This window comes from Phoenix dactylifera, chromosome 1 (assembly GCF_051530095.1).
Source record: "Phoenix dactylifera cultivar Ajwa chromosome 1, Ajwa_hap1_PhDact_Kaust_v1.1, whole genome shotgun sequence".
Lineage (NCBI taxonomy): Eukaryota > Viridiplantae > Streptophyta > Magnoliopsida > Arecales > Arecaceae > Phoenix > Phoenix dactylifera.
Genome location: NC_143190.1, coordinates 38421419 through 38444751, shown reverse-complemented (window position 1 = coordinate 38444751; position 23333 = coordinate 38421419). Strand labels below are relative to the sequence as shown.

Sequence of the window (23333 nt, the reverse complement as noted above, 5' to 3'; positions counted from 1 at the left end):
CCGGAGAAGAGGGATCGGGGGCTTCGGTGGCCTGAGAAGGCATGAAGCCGACGCCGGAGAAGAGGGAGGAAGCTCCATCGAACTCCATCGACGCCGGAGAAGAAGGATCGGGGGCTTGGGTGGCCTGAGAAGGCATGAAGCCGACGCCGGAGAAGAGGGATCGGGGGCTTGGGTGGCCTGAGAAGGCATGAAGCCGACGCCGGAGAAGAGGGAGGAAGCTCCATCGAACTCCATCGACGCCGGAGAAGAAGGATCGGGGGCTTGGGTGGCCTGAGAAGGCATGAAGCCGACGCCGGAGAAGAGGGAGGAAGCTCCATCGAACTCCATCGACGCCGGAGAAGAAGGATCGGGGGCTTGGGTGGCCTGAGAAGGCATGAAGCCGACGCCGGAGAAGAGGGAGGAAGCTCCATCGAACTCCATCGACGCCGGAGAAGAAGGATCGGGGGCTTGGGTGGCCGCTCTCTCTCTCTCTCTCGCTTCTTGGAAGGAACCTAATCAAGAATCGGGAGGGGGTTAGAGATTTGTAAGGGAGGGGGTTTGAGGGATCGGGAGAGGGGAGGAGATTTGTAGAGAGGAGGGGGGAGGGGGCGAGCGGCGGAGAGAGAAGGGGAGGGGGGCGGCTGGATGGGTTAGGGATCGGGAGGAGGGGAGGGGGGGATAATGGCCTCCGACGACGCTTTCTAAAGCGTCGTTGGGAGGGAAAAAAAAAAAAAAGGATTTTTGCTTCCGCCGACGCTTAAAAGCGTCGGCACAAGCTGCGGGTTGCGACGACACTTATAAGCGTCGGCGGAAGCCAGACTTCACCGACGCTTCTACTTAGCGTCGGCAGATAAAAGTTGGGAAATATAGTTTTTTTTTAGTGAAAATTGCCGACGCTTGTAAAAAGCGTCGGCAAAAAAGGGTCGGTAAAACCCCATTTTCTTGTAGTGGAAGGAGCATCTCAACATCCAGTCCTTTTTGAATTAGAGAAGTTGCATTTCTTTGATTATGGGAAGCGTTTCTTGAAATCTTAGCTTTTCCTGCGTTAAGGGAAGAAGGGGCATCTCAACAGCCAGACCTTTTTGAATTAAAGAAGTTGCATTTCTTTGATTATGGGAAGCGTCTCTTGAAATCTTAGCTTTGCGTGCGTTAAGGGAAGAAGGAGCATGTCAACAGCCAGGAGGAGATCCTGTTCTCAGAGACAGCGATGCTCAGAAGCAATGCAGTTGCGAAAAAAATCTTTGCCACATGAAAATGCACTGCACCGCATGGTTATTCTTTACCAGGTACAATTTATTTCTTCATCATGTTAGTAAAGCCAAAGATTCAACTTTCAAGATTTCATTTTTGTTGGCTCTCATTCATTGAAGACATGTTTCTTTTTTGCTTGTTAATTACATGATTGTTCTTTTCATGAATGGTTAAGTAGCAAGGAGATATGCCCAAAATTTATCATGGGTAATGCTTAGTGTTGTTTGTTGCTTGGCCTCCTCTACAACCAGAATCCTATGTTCCAGAAATGCGTATGCGTGTAATGGAATCTAAAACATGGGTGCAGCATAATCTGGGCAGGAAATTTGCTGGGTTTGTAATTACTTTAAGGTGCCAACCGACCATCACTGTGCTCTCATGCATATATTCAAACTTACAAAAGGCTGGGGTTGCCCAGATGAGTTCTTTGTTGCTTTCGGTAGAAGGACTTTTGACCAAATAGAAACACATAAACAATTACTGCTTATTAAGAAATCACAATTATTATCTTTCCCAGTTCCTGATCTAATCGTTTTGCTTGACTGCATCCTCACTTGCGAACATATTTGGGATCATCCAATTTTTGTAATAAAATTGTGATCACGTAGTACAGGTGGCGATCATCATACGTGATAAATTGCACCTTTTCCATGTGGGATCCTGAGATGTGGTTTTGAGGCACGTTGAACATGCTAGGAGGCCGATACTGCCTCGACGGAGAGCAAGGCCATAGGCCCAGTCCAGGATTTCACCTAGGTTTTGTTGAAGGATTAGGAGGAGAGCAAAGGATCGAGGTTAACTTGAAAGTTCTGTTGGTGGTCTCGCAGTTTCTGCCTTAGCATCTGCAATAGAAAAGTTCTGCAATGGTCACAAGGCCATAAACCGTGGCAATGATGGAAGAAAGCAGAAGGTAGTTGAATGAACTTTCAAAGAAAGAAGCATTAGGAACATTGCCTTGGAACCCAACGAGTCATGAATATTAGATTTTAAATGTTGCTAGAACTGCAATTCTTTGCTTTTACTGATGATTTCTATATCTTACAGGGTACAACCAATGATGTGACAGCCTTTCTAATCCTTGGAAGAAGTCAGAGAAAAGACTTAGCGACTCCGATATTTTAAGAGTGGGTCAAAAATTTAATACAGTGATGGTGATTAACAGGGGAGGGGAGGCGCCCATTTTTGTTATTTGGAAAATTTTGGCAGTGCGACTACCAATATACTCATGACTAGAGCAGAAGACCTCTTAATTAGTATTGGAATAATAACATAAAAGGTTAGCCCTTATATTCACATTTGCTGAAACTTGATTACCAGTCTGAGGATGCACAGCCATTACAGTAATGTTGATGAAACAATATTTCATCTTATTTACTTAGGAGGTTGCTTTATCTGCTGCATTTCATCTGATAATATATGTTGTGCACTTCTAGATTAGCCATGCTTATATGACAATGTTGAGATAGAATAAATACCCTCATTACCAGTGGAACTGGAATGAGTGCATTGGATGACCATTCAATTGAGGAAAAAGCTGGTGAATTCACGTCTACATGTAGCCACTGGCTTTCGATTGATGCAAATATGCATATTGGGTAATTGCACTTGTTTTAGGAGGTTGAGTGATGTAAACATAGACTAAGACTTGGTCATGGGAAATTTCTACTGAGGGTTACTTCCCTGCTTCAGAAATTCCCCAGAAACTCGAATGGGTACTCACTTCCTAAGTATTTCCTTCAATTTTTTTAAAAATTCTTTTCCTTGTATCCATTGCTGCATCTGCTCCCAGTTTTGGCAACTAAGGTTTAAAGCATGACATACCTAGAGACACGGTGTCGAAGGATGAGCTTCTCATAATGGAATCATCAGAATACAGAACAAAACCATAAACTTCTTGCAAAAATTATGTGCTTGCTTTCTGGTACACCTTACAGATTACTCCTTTGACTTCATAACTTGATTGTTGACTAGGCCAATATGACTGAATTGATTATGATGTTTATAATTTTTTCCATTAGATTACAGTTTCTTAAATTTACTAACTTTTAGGATGTTTACAATGTGGTAGTAAAATTTGTCTTGGTACCTTTATTTTTTGGTGCTAACAAGGTGACAAAATACTATAAAATTATGAGGGATTGTTCGTTCTTGTAAAACAGAGTGATCAGAGTTTCTTCAAGTCCTCTTATCGTGCCTAGTGATTAGTATAATACCAGTTCTATCAGGACAAAAGACATTTTCCTCTGGTCTCTTTCCTCGGCTCTTAGGTTGCTGTAGTTCATACTTTTAGTTGCCCAACCGAATTAGAGCAAAGATCATCTTTGCTTTTATGCACTTTCCTTCTCTTGTCTATTTGGATTTGCAATTGTGTATCCACTACCATTCTTCGGTAATTTTGCTTGAGGTTAGGTTTATGTCCTAATTCTCTATACATCATTTTCTTGAACTTTGTTTAAATTCTGGAAGATAAGTAAACATGGTAATAAAGGAAATCAAGTAATGGACTGTCTTGTAACAGAATGGGCAGACATGAGGCACACACACTGGACTTCCAGTGTTTCCGAGGGTCTGATAAAAAATCTAGGTGTTACATCCATGATGAAAAATCTTTATAATTTTGAAGAAAGACCATAATTGTTCAAGATATTCATCAACCTTCTTCTACTTACTTTCATACATTTATCTAGGTTCAAGTTCTGTAATCGACACCTCATTTGGTGACACTGGTACTAACTTGCTTGAAGATTTGTCATGCGTACCTCCAGATAAATCAACTTCATTTGAATAAGCATCTGAATCCATGCCACTCCTTCCAGTGCAAAATGCTGGTCTAGAAGGAGCCGGGAGTGACACAGAGATACTGCTAAGCATCACAACAACTTGAAACATGTTGGGTCTATCAGATGGATTTTCCTGGACACACAATAGGCCAATCTGAACACATCTTAACACTTCGCTTCTTAGGCAATGGTTGCCTAAATAAGGGTCTAATATCTCCAAAATTGTTCCTTTGACCCACTGCTCCCAGACCTGCATGAAATGAATTTATTCAGTCATCTAGGACAGAACAACAGATGTATTTATGCAATTGAAAACTCACATAGCTCACTATATCTTTAGAATATTCAGAATTAGAAAAATCACTGTTCTTTCTGCCTGTCACGATCTCTAAAATCAGAACACCAAAGCTGTATACATCTGACTTGATAGAAAACTGCCCATGCATGACATACTCCGGTGCCATATACCCACTGTAATAAGATTAGTATATTATATAAAATACTCTTTAATCAACCATCATTGGAATGCATAGGTTATTCTTCCAGAAGGAGAATGCATAGGTTATTCAAGAGTTCTACTTACAATGTTCCAACAACTTGGTTTGTGGTGCACTGAGTTTGGTCTCCACCAAAAAGCCTAGCCAAACCAAAGTCTGAAATCTTTGGGTTCAAATCTGCATCTAATAAGATATTGCTGGCTTTTAAATCCCGATGAATAATTTTTAATTGAGATTCTTCGTGCAGGTACTGTAGGCCTCGAGAAATCCCACCAATGATCTTGTTCCTTTTTCCCCAGTTTAGTTGTTCACGCTTCTCAGGATCTATGTCATACAAACTTGATAATCAATTAAGGATGATCAATTAAGGCAATACATATTAGAGTAAGTCCAAAGAGGGCTTGAACATAAGATGGTCAGACATTTGTTTCTTCTGCACTAACAAAATGGTTACACTAGAAACACAACTAGATTTAGTTGGAAGAGGAGAGCCTAGATTTAAACAAACACCAAAGTTGGAGATTCAGTATTAAGTTATAGTTCAACTATATTATGGTCGCTACACACGTTTCTAAAGATGGTCAGTTTTGAGTGGAAGAAGAAATTATACCAAAAAGAATGGTGTCCAGGCTTCTGTTAGGCACATATTCATAAACAAGCAACTTCTCTTGTTCTTCTAAGCAAACACCCAGAAGCCTTACAAGGTTCCTGTGCTGGAGTTTTGCAACTAAAACTAGCTCATTTCTCAGCTCTCTGAATCCTTGTGATGAAGTAGCTGATAACCTCTTTACTGCTATTTCTCGTCCATCAGGTAGTAGTCCCTATACATAATTATAAGGTTAACATGAATTATATAGAACCAGAAGAAATTAAAGATAAATATAGAACTAATTTGGATCAAGAAGATTACGTATGATAAATTTTTATATTGGAGTACAATTCTATTAAGATTAGATATAGAGAAGTTGACGCAGTAGGCTACCATGATACCTTGTAAACTGCACCAAAGCCACCTTCTCCAAGTTTGTTCTCTTCAGAAAAGTTAGCTGTTGCAAATCGTAGTGTAGATATATCAAGTAATAGGGACTCAACACTTGCGATTTCCTTCGGGCTACTCCCATTTACTGAAAGTGCACAGAATTTTGAAGCTATTGTCAAAAATTTCTTTTGAATCTTACAAATAATGATAACAAGATGAGATAATTGGACCAGGACAAAAATTCGGAAAATGATGTCGCTCAATTAAACCAAGTCAGCTCTAAATCAAGACCAATATATAGGTCATTGCCTCTGAAGGCAGCGACTTGTGGACTGCTGAACCTAGTTTTTACAGGCTTATTAAAGGCCGTTGAAATAAATAATCAAGCAATGCACACTTTTTATTGCTTACAGTAAGCCCTTCACAACTTCTATAACAACTTCACCTAAGATTTCATCCTTTTTCCCTCTTGGTAGAACTTTTTCAAGCTCTCCAACAAAAATGTAAAGAAAAGAATTGGATATTTTGTGAAACAATAGACAGCATTTAATTCATGGGTTACTTACATGGTAACTTTACAAATGGCTTCCTCCTCCTCGTGATGCAAATGCAAATTATGGAGATTAGCACGAATGTAGTTACTAGAGGTATAGCAATAGCAAGGACCATACCGGTGGCCTTTTTCTTCTTTCCTGCATTGATAAATGACCACTTTCATCTGCATTTCTGTATCAACATGGCACATTGACGATAACAAGACATGGAGCCATTGGTTAAGACGTACATCATATTAGTGCATCTTTATTGTGTGTTACAAATGTTTGCGGCATGTATGATAATTGAGGTCAATCATATTGTGGGAAAGCTTTTATTAGTATTTACTCTATAAACCTTATGATTCTTGTCTGACAGTTTTGTTTTCTAGAGTGTCTCGGATAAGTAGATTGAGTTTGGATACTTTGTGGTGAATGTTTTACACCATAGAGGTTGTATAGTCCTTGATGATTGCCACATCATCTGATTGTGGAGACATACAACTGTCAAATACGGCATCATGTTGCATTCCAAATGTTGTACTTCACTATTGAATGCTAAATAGCTGTCTGTCTCCATGATCGAATGACATGGTGGTGATTAAGGGTTGTACAGTTCTCTCTGATGCAAAACACGCACCGCAGAGGATCCCGACTCAAGTGAATTAGAGGTGAAGCATAACTAGGGTTCCAAAATGGATTGCCATTTAAAAGGAATCCATGTGCAAACTTTTCATGTTCGAAGGTTAGTAATCAGCATGTGATCTTATGGAAGTGTTAATTTGGTGCAATTATGATAGTGTGAACTACCTTTGATCAAACAAGATATACTGGTGCTAGCTGGCAAACCCTTAAATTAAAGAAAAGGTTCTCTACTTTGGCTGGTTTGTGGAAATGACCCTTGTATATTACTGTTACGGGGGAAATAAGCCGCCATGCCCCACGTGACCGGCACGCGCGCCCAGGAAGACTACGGCTGCCCTTTGATCCAGCAATCCGACCCCGAGTCGGACATCCTCGGCTCCGCAGCCCGACCCCGAGTCGGCTGCCCTTTGATCCAGCGCTCCGACCCCGAGTCGGACGTCCTCGGCTCCGCAGCCCGACCCCGAGTCGGCTGCCCTTTGATCCAGCAATCCGACCCCGAGTCGGATATCCTCGGCTCCGCAGCCCGACCCCGAGTCGGCTGCCCTTTGATCCAGCAATCCGACCCCGAGTCGGATATCCTCGGCTCCGCAGCCCGACCCCGAGTCGGCTGCCCCTTGATCCAGCGCTCCGACCCCGAGTCGGAGATCTCTTGATAACGACAGGCTATTCCCCAGAGGCACGCCGCGGCCTCCTGCTCCACTACTCCCTGCAACGGCTGTATCCGATGCTGCTCCACGATCTCCTGCATCAGCCGTACAAAGCGGAGCCCCACTATGCCCTGACGTGGCCGTACCCGGTGCTGCTCCACGACGCCCTGTAACGGCCATGTCAGTGGCCACACCATCGTGCCCCATGATAACGAACCCCCCTGAGAGACCCCCCAGCCAGGTATATATGCGGCTGGGGGGAGAAAGGGGGGGGGGGGTGAGCAATATCTCCCAGAGCACTCTCTTACTTGCGATTATCACCTCTCCTCCTCCTCCAATCTCCTCTGACTTGACCGTCGGAGGGCCATCACCACCCTGGTGGTGGTGCAAGGCTTGTTTGCAGGTTTCTTGGCGGAAGGTGGAGCGCAACCAACACCAACCAAGACAACTCAGACGGAACCCCGTTCACACCGCAGTGCCAATCGTTCTCGGTTTGGACCACCAGCAACAGTTGGCGCTAGAGGAAGGGTCGAATCTTAGAACGATCGTAATGGCACGGCGAGGTGGTCGTGGAGCTTCCAATGCTTCCGGTCGCGGAGCCTCTCGTGCCTCCGGCCGAGAGGCTGCTGCGTCCCCAACGCACTCTCAGCAGCACTCCACCGCCCCTTCTCCCATTCAGACGGTCGAAGCTGCTCAGTTCGACCAGCTAGCCCAGCAGGTTCGCACCCTCGCGGAGGCAGTGCAGAATCTGCAGGGTGTGATCTCTCGGGTGCCGCAACGGGCTCAGGAGCCGCTGCCCCCCGAGCACTCGCCTCTTCCTCACAACCCGCGCTCCTTCCTCTCCCATGGAGAGGAGCGCCGGCGCGAGGAGGATTCTCGAGTGCGGTCCATTCTGCCAGGACCTTCTCATCGGAGCTGTGCGGGGTACGAGAGGCGGACCCGGGCGCGTTCTCAGACACCCCAGTCCTCGAGGGGCCCGCACTCCAGTCGGTCCCCCTCGCGCCGCTCCTTGTCCCCCACCCACCGGTCGCGCTCCCTGGACCGGCGGGTGGACGATCTCCACAGACAACTCCAGGTCCTGAAGGGCCACTCCAAAGATCCCTTCGCTGACTTGGAGATCTCCTCCCAGCCGGCGCTTGCCTCGAGGATCCTGCGGACCCCGAACCCGCCGGGGTTCAAAATGCCGGCGATCGAACCCTACGACGGGGCGGCGGACCCGCGGGACCACGTGGAGAGTTTCAGGACTCTTATGCTCCTCCATGGAGCATCGGATCCGCTCCTCTGCAAGGCCTTCCCGGCGACCCTCCGTGGCCCGGCAAGGGCATGGTTCGCCGGCCTGGAGGCTAACTCCATCCAGTCCTTCGACCAGTTCACCCGCTTCTTCATCAGCCATTTCGCCGTCAGTAGCAGGCGGCGACTGGTCTCCGACTCCCTCTTTGATGTCCGGCAAAACGAGGGAGAAAGCCTGCGGGATTATCTCACCCGCTTCAACAAGGCTACACTGGAGGTCCGGAACCTGAGCCAGGGAGTGGCTCTCTCAGCCCTGAAGCGTGGCTTCCGGAAGGGCAGACTCACCTTCTCCCTGGACAAACGCCTGCCGCGGAGCTTCCCGGAGCTGTTATCTCGGGCAAACCAGTATGCAGACGCCGAGGAGGCAGCCTCCCACCGGAACAAGGAGGCCGCCGAGGCCCCTCTAAAGCCCGGGAAGAAAAGGCGAAAAGAGGCACCCCAGAGGAGGAGCCCGACGCCTCAACGCCGGCGCAGAAGCCCGTCACCAGCAAGGAACCACGGCGCCACACGCCCTCGTTCTCCGCACCGACGCTTCAACCGGTACACCCCACTCCTGGCCCCCCGGGCCCAGATCCTCATGGAGGTCAAGGGGCGGGAGGACCTCCCGGTCCCGAGGCAGATGAAGAAGATCCCTGGGAGGAGGCCTTCTCGGGCGTACTGTGAGTACCACCGAGACCACGGCCACGATACCGAAGACTGCTTCCAGCTTCGGGACGAGATCGAGGCTCTCATTCGCCGAGGGCGTCTCGGTCGATATGTAAACGACCGACGTCCCCCGGCAGACCCGCGTCCGGCCGACCCGGCCCCTCAGGAGCCTCGGGAGCAGAATCGACCCGTTGCGGGAGTGATCCACACCATCACTGGGGGCTGCTCTCGGCCCGTGAGGAACGCAGGGGGCTCGGCGGAAGCATCAGGAGTGGCCGTCGCGAAGAGGCAGCGGGTCGGAAATGTAATCGCTTTTTGTGATGAAGATGTAAAGGGGGTTCAGACTCCCCACGATGACGCCATGGTGATCTCTCTCACTATGGCGAACTATGATGTAAGGCGTGTTCTTGTGGATAGTGGAAGCTCAGCTGATATTTTGTATTACGAGGCCTTCCAAAAGATGAGCTTGTCCCGACAATTGTTGCACAAAACATCCACCCCCCTCATAGGATTCACTGGAGACGCTATCTCGGCCGAAGGTGTCATTGAGCTGCCTGTGACTGCGGGCGTTGCACCCGCAGAAGCCACGGTGCGACTCGGGTTCTTGGTCGTCCGTGTCCCCTCGGCCTACAACGCTATCCTCGGACGACCCGGACTGAACGCCCTTCGCGCGGTGGTTTCTACCTACCATTTGCTCATGCGGTTCCCCACGGCGGCCGGGATTGGAGAGGTCCGAGGTGACCAACCAACCGCACGGCAGTGTTTCCTAGCAACTCTCAAAGGGAAGAAGCCCATGGAGGCCCTAAGCGTCGAGTCCCTTGACGCCAGAGACGAAGTGGCCTTGCGGCACGGGGAGCCGGCCGAGGGCGTAATCGAAGTTCCCCTCGAAGAAGGCCGCCCGGACCGCACGGTCCGGGTCGGTGCCAACCTCGATTTGGAAGCTCGGCTCCGGTTAGTGGAATTCCTCCGAGCCAATGCTGATGTGTTTGCCTGGTCGGCGGCCGATGTACCTGGGATCGACCCGGAGGTCATTTCTCACGCCCTCAACGTCGACCCGACCCACCGACCAGTAAAGCAAAAGAAGAGACACTGTGCCCCGGATCGGATCCGGGTGGTCGACCAGGAGGTAGACAAACTCTTGGAGGCAGGTTTCATAAGGGAAGTGAGCTACCCCGAGTGGCTGGCAAACGTCGTGCTTGTCCGGAAGGCGAGCGGGAAGTGGAGGATGTGCGTCGACTACACCGACCTGAACAAGGCGTGCCCCAAGGATAGCTTTCCGCTTCCGCGAATAGACCAACTGGTCGACGCGACTTCCGGATATCAGCTGCTGTCTTTCATGGACGCCTTCTCCGGCTACAACCAAATAATGATGGCTCCACAGGACGAGGAGAAAACGGCCTTCATAACAGACAGGGGGCTGTACTGTTACAAGGTAATGCCCTTCGGTCTGAAGAACGCTGGCGCTACTTACCAGCGCCTCGTCAATAAAATCTTCAAGGAGCAGATCGGCCGGAACATGGAGGTGTACGTGGACGATATGCTGGTAAAGAGCCGCCATGCGGATCAGCACATTGCGGATCTGGAGGAGACCTTCGCCACCTTGCGGAAGTTTCGTATGAAGCTAAACCCAGCGAAGTGCGCCTTTGGTGCTTCGGCCGGGAGGTTCCTCGGCTTCATTGTCAACCAGCGGGGGATCGAGGCCAACCCGGACAAAATCAAGGCCATCCAAGATATGTCCCCTCCGACCAAAGTGAAAGAGGTTCAGGAGCTCGCTGGGAGGGTCGCCGCGCTCGGACGATTTGTGGCAAAATCGGCCGAACGCTGCCAACCGTTCTTCAAGGTGTTGAAGCGCCCGAAAGACTTCCTCTGGACGGCTGAATGTCAAGTGGCGTTCGACCAGCTCAAGGAGTACATGGCGTCTCCTCCCCTGCTGTCCAAGCCGCAAGAGGGGGAGATGCTCTACCTTTACCTGGCGGTCTCCCCAACCGCAGTCAGCGCAGTACTGGTTCAGGAAGAGGCAAAACTTCAGAAGCCCGTGTACTACACCAGCCGAGTCCTCCGGGATGCCGAGACGCGGTACACGAAGGCTGAAAAGATCGCCTTCGCGCTGCTGACTGCGACCAGGAGGCTTCGCCCCTATTTCCAGGCTCATTCTGTCACCCTTTTGACCGATCAACCACTGCGGCAGATCCTCAGCAATCCTGAGAATGCGGGACGGCTGGTGAAGTGGGCAGTAGAACTTGGTGAGTTCGACATCCGCTACCAGCCCCGGCCCGCCATCAAGGCCCAGGTGCTCGCGGACTTTCTCGCTGAGTGCACTGTGCAGGAGGCGGAACCTAGGCCGCCGGAAACACCCAGCCTCGATCTCCCGATCTGGACGCTCCACATTGACGGGTCGTCGAACCCTGAAGGTGGAGGGGCTGGGCTGGTCCTTACCAATCCCGATGGAGTGATAGCCGAGTATGCCTTGAGGTTCGGATTTCCAGTGACCAACAATGAGGCGGAGTACGAGGCCCTAGTCACGGGACTCAAACTCGCCAAGGAGCTCGGCATCCGGCGTCTGAAGGTCTTCACCGACTCCCAGCTGGTGGTCGGACAGGTTCGAGGGGAGTTCGAGGCACGGAGCCCGACCATGCAGAGCTACGTCCGGAAGGTGCAAGCACTCATTCCCGACCTCGGCAGTATTGACATTCAGCAGGTCCCAAGGAGCGAAAATGCTAGGGCCGACAGGTTGTCCCGCTTGGTGGGCGCTGAGGCACACAACTTGTCAAGGGCGATATACCTGGAGACCCTAGATGCCCCGAGCATCGGCGAGGCTGAAGCGGTAATGGCAATTGATCCGGAACCATCTTGGATGGACCCGCTTGTAGCTTACCTCGCCGAAGGGATCCTCCCCGAAGATGAAGATCAAGCTCGGCGACTTGTTATGAAGTCCGCCCACTACGTACTCTACGAAGGGAGGCTGTATCGGACCTCGTTCACCGCCCCCCTCTTAAGGTGCCTCCGCCCTTCGGAAGCGGCTTACGCCCTCAGCGAAGTCCACGAAGGCATCTGCGGATCGCACCTGGGGGCTAGGTCCCTGGCACATAAGATCATGAGGCAAGGCTACTATTGGCCGACCTTATTGGAAGACTCAAAGGATCACGTACGGAAATGCGACGCCTGCCAGCGCCACGCCAACATCCAGAGAGTCCCCTCTGTTCCCTTGGCGCCAATCACCGCCCCCTGGCCCTTTGCACAGTGGGGAATGGATATCCTCGGACCATTCCCCATCGCTTCGGCCCAGCGGAAATTTTTGATTGTCGCCATCGACTACTTCACCAAGTGGGTGGAGGCAGAGCCACTGGCCACCATCACGGAGGCGCAAGTCCGGAAGTTCGTAAAGAAGAACATCATTGTCCGATTTGGGGTACCTCGGGTCCTCATCTCGGATAACGGTCGACAGTTTGATAACAAGCATTTCCGAGACTTCTGCGAGGAGTTCGGGATCGAACATCGGTTCACGTCCGTGTCGCATCCCCAAACCAACGGCGAGGCCGAGGTCACAAATCGGACAATCCTCCAAGGTATCAAAGCGCGGATCGGACGGACGGGGCAAGCTTGGGTCGAGGAACTCGAGAATGTCCTTTGGGCGTATCGGACCACGCATCGGACTCCTACCGGGGAGACGCCTTTCAGCCTAACCTATGGCACGGAAGCCGTTGTCCCCGTAGAGCTCGGACTTCCCTCACCTCGGGTAGCCGCACACCGACCCGAGGCCAACTCGGAGCAACTCCGAGGGAACCTGGATCTCTTGGAAGAAGCAAGGGAAATGGCGCAGGTTCGGATGGCAATGTATCAGCGGAGGGTGGCCCGATATTACAACTCCAAAGTCCGACCGAAGCTTTTCAGAATTGGAGATCTGGTGCTGAGGCGAGCTAAGGCATCTCAACCTACGGAAGGTGGGAAGCTAGCGCCGAATTGGGAAGGCCCGTATAAAGTTCGTTGGGTAAACCGACCTGGCTCCTACCAGTTGGAAGCCCTAGATGGCCGAGAAATTCCAAGGGGCTGGAATTCCGCTAACCTGCGGATGTATTACCAGTAGAACAACAAGGCCAGAAAGACAATTTGAAAAGGTGCAACACTTTTCATTTCAATAATTTCTGGTTACAATGGCGTGCTCGTGTGATTACAAGGAATTCCCAGAGGAGAATTAGGGAGTAAAGAAAGCAAAGAAGAGGTGGAGAATCCGTGGAGCTGAGGACCGAGGATCCCAAACCCTCAACCCAAAGCAGCTGCAATCCCACCGGAAGTGGGTGCTTCTAACCGGAGGCGCCATCCAGCACCTCACCAAAAAGACGAGGAGCCGCCGCAGAAGAAGCTCCCGCTGCCCCCAGGGGAACGCCGCCTCCAAAGGATATTCCCATCCTCCCCAGTGGTAGGAAAGAGAAGGAATTCGAGGGGGAAGAGCATATGGAGGCGCGGTCCCGGACTGAGCGTCTGGTGCAGAGCTCAATCGGGAGGCTGAACTTCAAGGAGGGGAGATGTGATCCCGGATGAAACGCCTAGAGCGGAGTTCCGCCGGGAAGACCCTCCTTGTTGATCCCAGATGAAACGGCTAGTTGGCTGAAGTCGCAAGGGGAGCGCCTCCCCTTTCCTTCAACAGGAGTCTCTCAGTCATATGCCAAGGAGGAGGTCCGCGATCCATGGCAACCTGAACAGCTCCGGCTTGGCAAACTCCATCGTACCTGCACCTGTATTTATAGCCAAACTGCGGCCCCCTGGTCGTTCCGATGCGGGTGGCTCCAATAAATGCAGGCGCATTGAAACCGGAGCCGTTCCGGCTCCCGAGGCGTATCTCCCCGCGATTTCCTAAGCGTCATTCTCCTTAAACCGCATTCTTTGTGCAAGACAATCCGGGTGTCATGTACCCCTAGGTCCACATATCTCCGCTCGCGCCCAGGCCGTATCCTCCTCGAAGAACCCGCGTATCGCGGCCGCTCAACTAACACTCCTCGCAAGCAGCAGCTGGCGATCCGATTTCCCAGGTAACGCATTAATTAGCGTTTAATGCCTTTCTCGTGTTCCCCCAGGCAACGCTTAGAGAAAAGGAGAAACATGATCGCGGCTGGCCACGGAGAAACCCCGTCGGGCAGCGAGCGACAAGCGCACGACCAGCGAGCGGAATTTCCCGAGGCTCGGCCCTCGGATGCCAGGCTAACCCGATGATCATCCCGGGAGCAGACTAGCCTGAAGCCCCGACCGGTCGCCTCGGCTTGCGCCAGCCTTGGCCGACCAACGAGCGGAATGTCCCGAGGCTCGGCCCTCGGATGCCAGGCTAGCCCGATGATCATCCCGGGAGCAGACTAGCCTGAAGCCCCGACCGGTCGCCTCGGCTTGCGCCAGCCTTGGCCGACCAACGAGCGGAATTTCCTGAGGCTTGACGGCCCTCGGATGCCTGGCTAGCCCGATGATCATCCCGGGAGCAGACTAGCCGGAAGCCCCGACCGGTCGCCTCGGCTTGCGCCAGCCTTGGCCGACCAACGAGTGGAATGTCCCGAGGCTCGACCCTCGGATGCCAGGCTAACCCGACGATCATCCCGGGAGCAGACTAGCCTGAAGCCCCGACCGGTCGCCTCGGCTTGCGCCAGCTTTGGCCGACCAACGAGCGGAATGTCCCGAGGCTCGGCCCTCGGATGCCAGGCTAACCCGACGATCATCCCGGGAGCAGACTAGCCTGAAGCCCCGACCGGTCGCCTCGGCTTGCGCCAGCCTTGGCCGACCAACGAGCGGAATGTCCCGAGGCTCGGCCCTCGGATGCCAGGCTAACCCGACGATCATCCCGGGAGCAGACTAGCCTGAAGCCCCGACTGGTCGCCTCGGCTCGCGCCAGCCTTGGCCGACCAACGAGTGGAATTTCCTGAGGCTTGACAACCCTCGGATGCCAGGCTAACCCGACGATCATCCCGGGAGCAGACTAGCCTGAAGCCCCGACCGGTCGCCTCGGCTTGCGCCAGCCTTGGCCGACCAACGAGCGGAATTTCCTGAGGCTTGACGGCCCTCGGATGCCTGGCTAGCCCGATGATCATCCCGGGAGCAGACTAGCCGGAAGCCCCGACCGGTCGCCTCGGCTTGCGCCAGCCTTGGCCGACCAACGAGTGGAAGGTCCCGAGGCTCGGCCCTCGGATGCCAGGCTAACCCGATGACCATCCCGGGAGCAGACTAGCCTGAAGCCCCGACCAGTTGCCTCGGCATGCGCCAGCCTTGGTCGACCAACGAGTGGAATTTCCTGAGGCCTAACCCTCGGATGCCTGGCTTAGCGCCGGAAGAATTTCCTGAGGCCTAACCCTCGGATGCCTGGCTTAGCGCCGGAAGAATTTCCTGAGGCCTAACCCTCGGACGCCTGGCTTAGCGCCGGAAGAATTTCCTGAGGCCTAACCCTCGGGTGCCTGGCTTAGCGCCGGAAGAATTTCCTGAGGCCTAACCCTCGGATGCCTGGCTTAGCGCCGGAAGAATTTCCTGGGGCCTAACCCTCGGATGCCTGGCTTAGCGCCGGAAGAATTTTCTGAGGCCTAACCCTCGGATGCCTGGCTTAGCGCCGGAAGAGTTTCTTGAGGCCTAACCCTCGGATGCCTGGCCTAGCGCCGGAAGAATTTCGGGAGCCAGGAGTCAGCAAGACGCTACCGAGAGTTAAAAGAAAAAGAAGGACGAAGGCGAGATGAAGAAACATTCAACTTGCATTAATTTTCATTGTTTCAGGGCCGAGGCCCATACAATTTGGCAAAACGCCGGTATACAAAAAAAAAGAAGACAACGAAAGGTACAAGAGGTCAGCTTGGAGGAACTCCCGGGTCGGGAACGTCGGGCTCGTCCGCAGGAGGTAGGGAAGCAGCAGGAGAACCAACAGGCAATGGCGCCGGAGAGGAGTCGAGAAGGGAGATCTCGCTCAGGTCAACTTCGGGGTACTTAGCCGACACCCTTGCCAGGCCCTCCTCGAAGCCTAAGACAAAGGCTTCGGCCCCCGCGTCCGACGCGTCACCGACAAACTCGTCGGACTGACGATAGGTCTGTACTGCCTCCGACATATCATGAGCGAACTCGGCGGACTGGCGATAAGCCTCTACCGCCTGACGCCCGATTTCCGCACTCCTCTCGGCCAGCGCCGCCTCTGCCCGCTCCATAATCTGGGCTTTCGCCTCCAAGACCTTCGCCACAATCCGGCCTTCCGCCTCGGTGGAGACCCTCAGCAGCTCAGCCCGAGCCTCCTTGTGCTTCGCTTCGGCAGCAATGCGAGCAGCCTCAGCCTCCGTCAGGCGCGAATGAAGCTCCTGATCGCTCGCACGGGACTTCTCCAAGGCCGACTCCAATTCGCCCAGCTTAGCTTCAAGAGACCGGGTTCGGTTGCGGGCGTTGTCGGCTGACCGCTGGGCCTTCTCCCACCTCTCCCGGTAGTCGGCAGCCTTCCGGGACTGCTTCTCGGCCCGCTCATCCGCCCTCTTGACCTCGCCCTCGAGACCCGAGGCAACCTTGAGCTGCTCCTGAGCCTCCAACAGTTGCTTCTCGAGGGCAGCAAAGCCGAGTGCCCGCTCTTCGGCCTCCCGGAGCCTCGCCTCGAAGTCCCCGGTCGTCCTGCCTGCCACAACCTGGCCTCCCTTTTCCACTGCTTTCAGCCGGTCCTCGGCCTTCGCCAGAAGCCCCGCCTGTTCCTTGTAGCACTCCTCCAGACGGATCATGTACTGGGCGAGCTAAGAAATAGGAAAAATAAGGGAGTCAGGCGGAGAACAACAGAGCCAATAAATGGTGAAAAGCGGCCAGAGGAACACTCACCGACATGAGACAGACACAGCTGGCAGCCCCAACGTCAGAGACCTCCAACTCCCGGACCCGCCGACGGTCCTTCTCCAGCAGCACTGTTTCGATGAGATTTCGGGCGCCATCGGTAGTGAAGGCAGACCCCGATTTCTCTCCAGAGCCGGACGGTGGTTCTGCAGCCTTACCCCTATCCATCGCCTGGGGAAGAGTCCGGCCGATCGCGCTCGGGGCGGGGGTCACCCCAGGAATTGATAGGGTCCCGCTCGGTCGGGGCCTCGGCGCGTCCCTCCTCGAGTCATCAGGAGCCGACCGAGTCGAAGGCCGGGTCGGGGACCGATCACGTCCGACCCGTCCGTCTCGGGCAGGCTCGGATGATACCTCCGGAGTAGCGGCAATCTTACCACCGGAGGGCTGATACAGCGTCAGCTGCCGGTCCGTGCCCACGACGTCTCCCTGATCGGTGGGCCCGGACTCGTCGGTCGGCGTCGGAGGCACCTCCTTACGGGACTTCTTCGCCGGTGGGGCCCCACTCGGAAGAGCTCGTTTCCTCCTCTGGGCTGCTTCCAGCAGGGACGCCCTACCAACAGCCTTTATCTTCACCGACCGCATGACGTCGTCGATCTCTGCAAAAAGGACGGGATAGTCGGAGACGGAGAAACCAAAGGAAAGAACGGGACGAAAGAAGGGAAAAAGTCAAGAAAGAATCGGTGGCGGACTCACGGTCGGTGGGGACCGAGCTCAGACCGACATTCACCAAAGTATCCTCGGAAATAAGGCGGGCCACCGGGGGGAGCTGGCCCTCGGCAACCAACCCCTTCAAGGCGGCCAAGCCATCGGACTCCTCCCTTGACAGTCTCGATAGGCCGATCGGAGACTTCATCGGGGTCTCCCAGGTCGCCCTGATTTCCCAAGAGGGATCTGCATCAACAAAAAAGAAGCGCTCCTTCCATTTGTGAATGGAGGTAGGAGCCTCCTTGACAAGGCCGCATCCTCGCCGCGCTGCGAAGCACCACCACCCTTTGTCCTGGGGGTGGCCGCTCAGGCTGTAGAACTCCCAAAAAACATTCAGGGTGGCGGGGATCTCGTGCATACGGCAGAGAACCTGGAAGACCGTCAGGGCCCGCCACGAGTTCGATACCAGTTGCGTCGGTGCCACTCTTAAACCCCGTAGCACCTGCATGACCAAGTCCGAAGGGGGAAAGCGGAACCCGGCCTGGAGAATGCCCTCATTGATGGCGATCTTCCCTGGAGGAGGATGGGACATCCTCTCCTCAGGCCCCGGGAGCGTGGCGTTGCAGGCCTCGGGAAGGTGGTACCGAGCCACGAGTCTGTCTAAGTCTGTGGCGACCAGCTCCGACTTAATTTGGTCTGCTCTCACTTCGTCCATTCCTAATGGCCAATAAACCTACGGTCAGGACGGGGACAGGAAGGGGGAAAAGACCGGAGCGACTGGAGTACACTAGTATAAGAGGGGAAAGTATGGAGAGCCCTAAGTAGAAGAATGGGGAAAACTCACCGGAAAAGAGGTAAGAACGGCTCCGAGAGCGCCAAAGGAGAAACAAGTGAACAGTTCGACGGCAGCAACAGCTGCGCAAAGGGGAAACTTGAAAATATCTGTAAAGAAGAAGACGGACGGGGAAAGGCCCCCGATTAAATAGGCGGAAAGGCAAGTGACGCCTCGATGACGCCAGAGGACGCCTGGCTGCCGAAGGGTCGCTCGCGCCCCAAAGGCGAATCGACACCATTAAGGAAGGATGTCCGCCGAAATCCTCAGACTGCCAGGTCAGCAATAACCGCCATACGCCATAAAAAGGGCGGGGAGCTCGAAGCGCGCGCGCCTCTCCGAGGAACGGCGGCAATCCCGAAACATCACTCCCTTCACCTGTTCCCCTTCTGGTTCCAGGCTCGGAAGTGGGGGGCTACTGTTACGGGGGAAATAAGCCGCCATGCCCCACGTGACCGGCACGCGCGCCCAGGAAGACTACGGCTGCCCTTTGATCCAGCAATCCGACCCCGAGTCGGACATCCTCGGCTCCGCAGCCCGACCCCGAGTCGGCTGCCCTTTGATCCAGCGCTCCGACCCCGAGTCGGACGTCCTCGGCTCCGCAGCCCGACCCCGAGTCGGCTGCCCTTTGATCCAGCAATCCGACCCCGAGTCGGATATCCTCGGCTCCGCAGCCCGACCCCGAGTCGGCTGCCCTTTGATCCAGCGCTCCGACCCCGAGTCGGAGATCTCTTGATAACGACAGGCTATTCCCCAGAGGCACGCCGCGGCCTCCTGCTCCACTACTCCCTGCAACGGCTGTATCCGATGCTGCTCCACGATCTCCTGCATCAGCCGTACAAAGCGGAGCCCCACTATGCCCTGACGTGGCCGTACCCGGTGCTGCTCCACGACGCCCTGTAACGGCCATGTCAGTGGCCACACCATCGTGCCCCACGATAACGAACCCCCCTGAGAGACCCCCCAGCCAGGTATATATGCGGCTGGGGGGAGAAAGGGGGGGTGAGCAATATCTCCCAGAGCACTCTCTTACTTGCGATTATCACCTCTCCTCCTCCTCCAATCTCCTCTGACTTGACCGTCGGAGGGCCATCACCACCCTGGTGGTGGTGCAAGGCTTGTTTGCAGGTTTCTTGGCGGAAAGTGGAGCGCAACCAACACCAACCAAGACAACTCAGACGGAACCCCGTTCACACCGCAGTGCCAATCGTTCTCGGTTTGGACCACCAGCAACAATTACAATACCAAGCATTAGTGCCTTGCTCTGTTCTCTGTTGTTTATATGATATTGCTTTCTTTTTCTTTTTTCTACTAGAGGCCAATTAGGAAGAGTTGATCTTTATTGTTACTTTAAAGGGTTTTATGTATGTATACCCTTCTAAATATACAAAATTATATAAATATCCTCGTAAAATTACTATGTGCATGTATATTCTTCTTTTTTTTTTTGTATATATACATATACCATTTCATGTTGTTAAAAAATAAACGGCTTAAAATTAAAATGACTGAAATATCCTTATAGATATATATGAAAAAAAAGGTTGTAAGGGTATACACATAAATAGCAACTTTATGTGGGTATTTATGCAATTTCTTATATTTAGAAAGATGTATATTTAAATAATCTATTAAAAAAACAAAACTCGGTTGAAATTTGCCAAATCTTTTATGATTCAATGGGATCGATAAGTTAAAAAAAGATCGAGTCACATTTTGGTAATGCTATTTACCATTTGATTTTGATATAATTATTATTATTGAATCTATGACATCTACATATTCTTCATTATTTTTAAAAGATTAAAGGATATCGAATTTAAATTAATTATAGATGTTTAGATTTGTAAAATATTTGTTAGTGATTTGTAAATATTGAGTTTTTTTTTTGAGGCAAGAATTTTGCAAAAGCAACATGATTTATTCTATAAAAGTTGATATTAACATGATTTAATATTTTTTGTTATTTTTTTTATTAATGAATTATCTTTACTAGATTTTGATCATTTTTTAATGAATTTTTTTTTAAGTGTATACCCTTCTAAATATGTGTAATTGCATGAATACCTTCTCAAAGTTGCTACTTGCATCTATATCCATATAAAATTTTCTTTTTGCATGTCTACATGTAAGGGTATTTCAGTCATTTCAATTTTAAATTGTTTATTTTTTAAAAGTGTTGGTTAGTATTATGTAAAAAAAAGTAAAAAAAGGGTATACATGCAAAATTAAATATTTTATAAGGATATACATATAAATAGCAATTTTATGAGAATATTCATATAATTTTATATATTTTAAAGGTATACATGCCAAAAAAAAAAAAATCTACTTTAAATCACCTAATACTTCTCAACTAAATTACGTAGAGACATGCGTTTAGCGAAAAAAACAAAAAGAAAATGTAGCCATTAAACTCAAATCGATAGGATATTAGTAAACAGATTAGAAATGATTGGATCTCAAACAGAGTAGGAAGGACTCATCTATTCCCTATTAAGTCGCCGTCGATAAACTGATGCTATTGATACTAGTTTACTAGTACCGGTCGGCTACTACCCTTACCTTCTTCCTCCGGTGTTTTGGTAGGTGGAGGCACTACCGGCGCCGGTGCGTTCTCCGGCGGCTCCTCAAGTCTTAGCGACGGTGCCCTGTCGAAGAACTTGTATATCTCGTACCTAAAATTGCAGCTCGGTGCGAGCACCCTCCCTCCCTCCTTCCCCTCTAACAGTGTCGGTCTTGGCTCAAGGATGTCTTGAAGGCACTGCTGGCACTGGCTCGGCGACAGGTCCTGTGTGCACTGCACCAGCCCATATATCTCAGGAAAAGGAGCCTTGGTGGAATTCGCCATCAGCCCGGTGGCGAACCTCCTCGTCGAGTTGGAGACGGCCCGATCGGTGATCGCGCTCATAAGCTCGTCCACAATCTTGTCGAACCGGCTGCGGTCGGTCACGTTGTTGACGTTCCAAGCGATCATCTCCGAGGTGTCGACGGTCGAGAAGAAGCGCAGGTTGGAGTAGCGAAGGAGGCAGTCATCGTAGTATACGATGGCGCCTTTGTTGTACGTGCAGAGCTGGGGGGCGTCTTGGATTGCGTCGCTGAGGCAGGAGCCGCAGACCGAGGCGTTGGTGTCGCCGCGGCACATTGCAAGGCCGTAGATTTGTTCGGGGCTCTGGCCGACGGTGGCGTTGAGGAAGCCCCCGGAGAGAGAAGTGTTGGAGGCGAGGGAACGGAGAAGGAGGTTGAGGTTGGTCTCATAGGTGCTCTTGGCGGTGTAGTCGCCGGTGCTTCCACACTGTTTGGCAAAGGGATCGCCGGCAGTGGGAGGGGAAAGGAATATGAGGAAGAGAAGGCATAGGAAGAAAGGGAAGGAAACATGGCGAAATGATACCATGGACTACGGTTACAGCGGGAGAACACAGTGCTTCTGAGCACGACAGAGCAAAGTTGTTAAGTATGGCTGGCTGTGGAAACAGGGTGCGAGCTAGAGGAAACTGTGAGGCGACGCGTTCGAAGGAAGCTGGAAATGCCTTGGGAACGGGAAACGACTAAGAGCAGCAGCGGTCGACTTGGTCGTCGTTTTATTTTGCGATTTACCATGCCTACGAGGATGCGACTCTGAGGCAGCGTTGGCCCAATATGACCACTTAGATTATGGCGAATTAGGGTTCAGTCCAGTGGCATGGCTACATGGATTCGATCAATAGGTGTTAAAGACCAGATGCTATGGCCTTGCCAAATTGCATTTGTATCTCGGCATTCATGATTTTGCCTACTCAAACCAGAAACAATCCACAAGGGCCCTGGAATGCCCACCATAAGATCGGCAGGTGTTCTCATGTTTGTAAAATTTGCAACCTAAATCTCACGTTTGTCCCAGTCAAGTTCCATGCTAAATAAATAGCAAATACAAACACGCACTCTTTTTTTTGGGTACAAAACACGCCATCTTGTGGAAGAAAATGAAAGGAGTGGTCTGTTAGACCTGAGGAAAAGTTGTTGGTCAACATAGGTGGGCTTGAAAAACTATCTATGAACAACTGGATTCCATTCAACTTGCCGAAAAGAGGGACAAAAGTACTCCGTGGACTCTGTAGAAGGCATCGTGTAGGCCGTTTAATATGGCACCATATCAGCTAGTATAAGAATCTTAAAGCAGATGCCACAGGGGACCAGACGGGAACCAACATAGAAGGTTCCGTTAAATCTCCAGAGGACAAACTCACCTCGTCCCTCCGATCTCTTGTTGATGCAACTAGGGCTGTCAACGGGCCGAGCTGCTCGGGCTCGGCTCGGGCCCGACTCGATAAAAGCCCGGCTCGGGCTCGGCTCGTTAGTCAAACGAGCCCGAGCTCGAGCCCAAAATGAGGTCCGTTTAAATTCGAGCCCGAGCCCGAGCTCGAGTCCGAGCAGCTCACGAGCCCAAACGAGCCCAACCAATAACCCATTCCCTCCACCTGACCACCTCCTCTCTCTTTTTATTTTTTTTTCTTCTCCTTCCTTCTGGGTTTTTCCAGAAGCTTCCCGCATAAAAATCCATTCCCTCCCCTGACTCCCCTCTCGCCTTCCTCCTCCGCCGACCGCCGCCGATGCCTCGCTGCCTCCTTCCGCCGCCTGGGAAAGAAGCACGCGAGGCCCCTCCCCCTCTTTCTTCTCCGTTTCTCCCCCTCCCTTTTCCTCTCTTTGCCGACTCCTCTACCGGCGAGACTGCGATAGAGGAGGGGATGAGAAGCTCTCCTCCACCGGCGAATCAGGGAAGGAGCCGAGGAGTCCCTCGCACGGGAGGGTCGGG

The 23333-nt window shown here is 51.9% G+C and overlaps 1 protein-coding gene and 1 long non-coding RNA gene across 3 annotated transcripts; one reads left to right on the top strand and one right to left on the bottom strand.

Annotated features, from left to right (window-relative positions):
• The first annotated feature begins 465 nt into the window (after positions 1–465).
• Positions 466–4832, top strand: LOC120110567 (uncharacterized). Its single transcript, XR_016413315.1, has 2 exons — positions 466–1265; positions 2275–4832. It is a non-coding gene; the product is annotated as an uncharacterized LOC120110567 (long non-coding RNA).
• Positions 3761–22768, bottom strand: LOC103698634 (cysteine-rich receptor-like protein kinase 6). 2 transcript variants are annotated; one of them, XM_088724313.2, is made up of 7 exons: positions 21107–22768; positions 6053–6178; positions 5498–5631; positions 5118–5328; positions 4594–4831; positions 4331–4481; positions 3761–4260 (listed from the first exon to the last, which is right to left on the bottom strand). In XM_088724313.2, exons 1-7 carry the CDS (start codon positions 21933–21935, stop codon positions 3910–3912), a joined length of 2040 nt encoding a protein of 679 aa, XP_088580439.2. In that variant the 5' UTR covers positions 21936–22768; the 3' UTR covers positions 3761–3909. The 2 variants fall into 2 exon arrangements, with proteins under 2 accessions (XP_088580439.2, XP_088580440.2); XM_088724314.2 differs by lacking the exon at positions 6053–6178 and having other exon boundaries at positions 21107–22767.
• Positions 22769–23333: the final 565 nt, after the last annotated feature.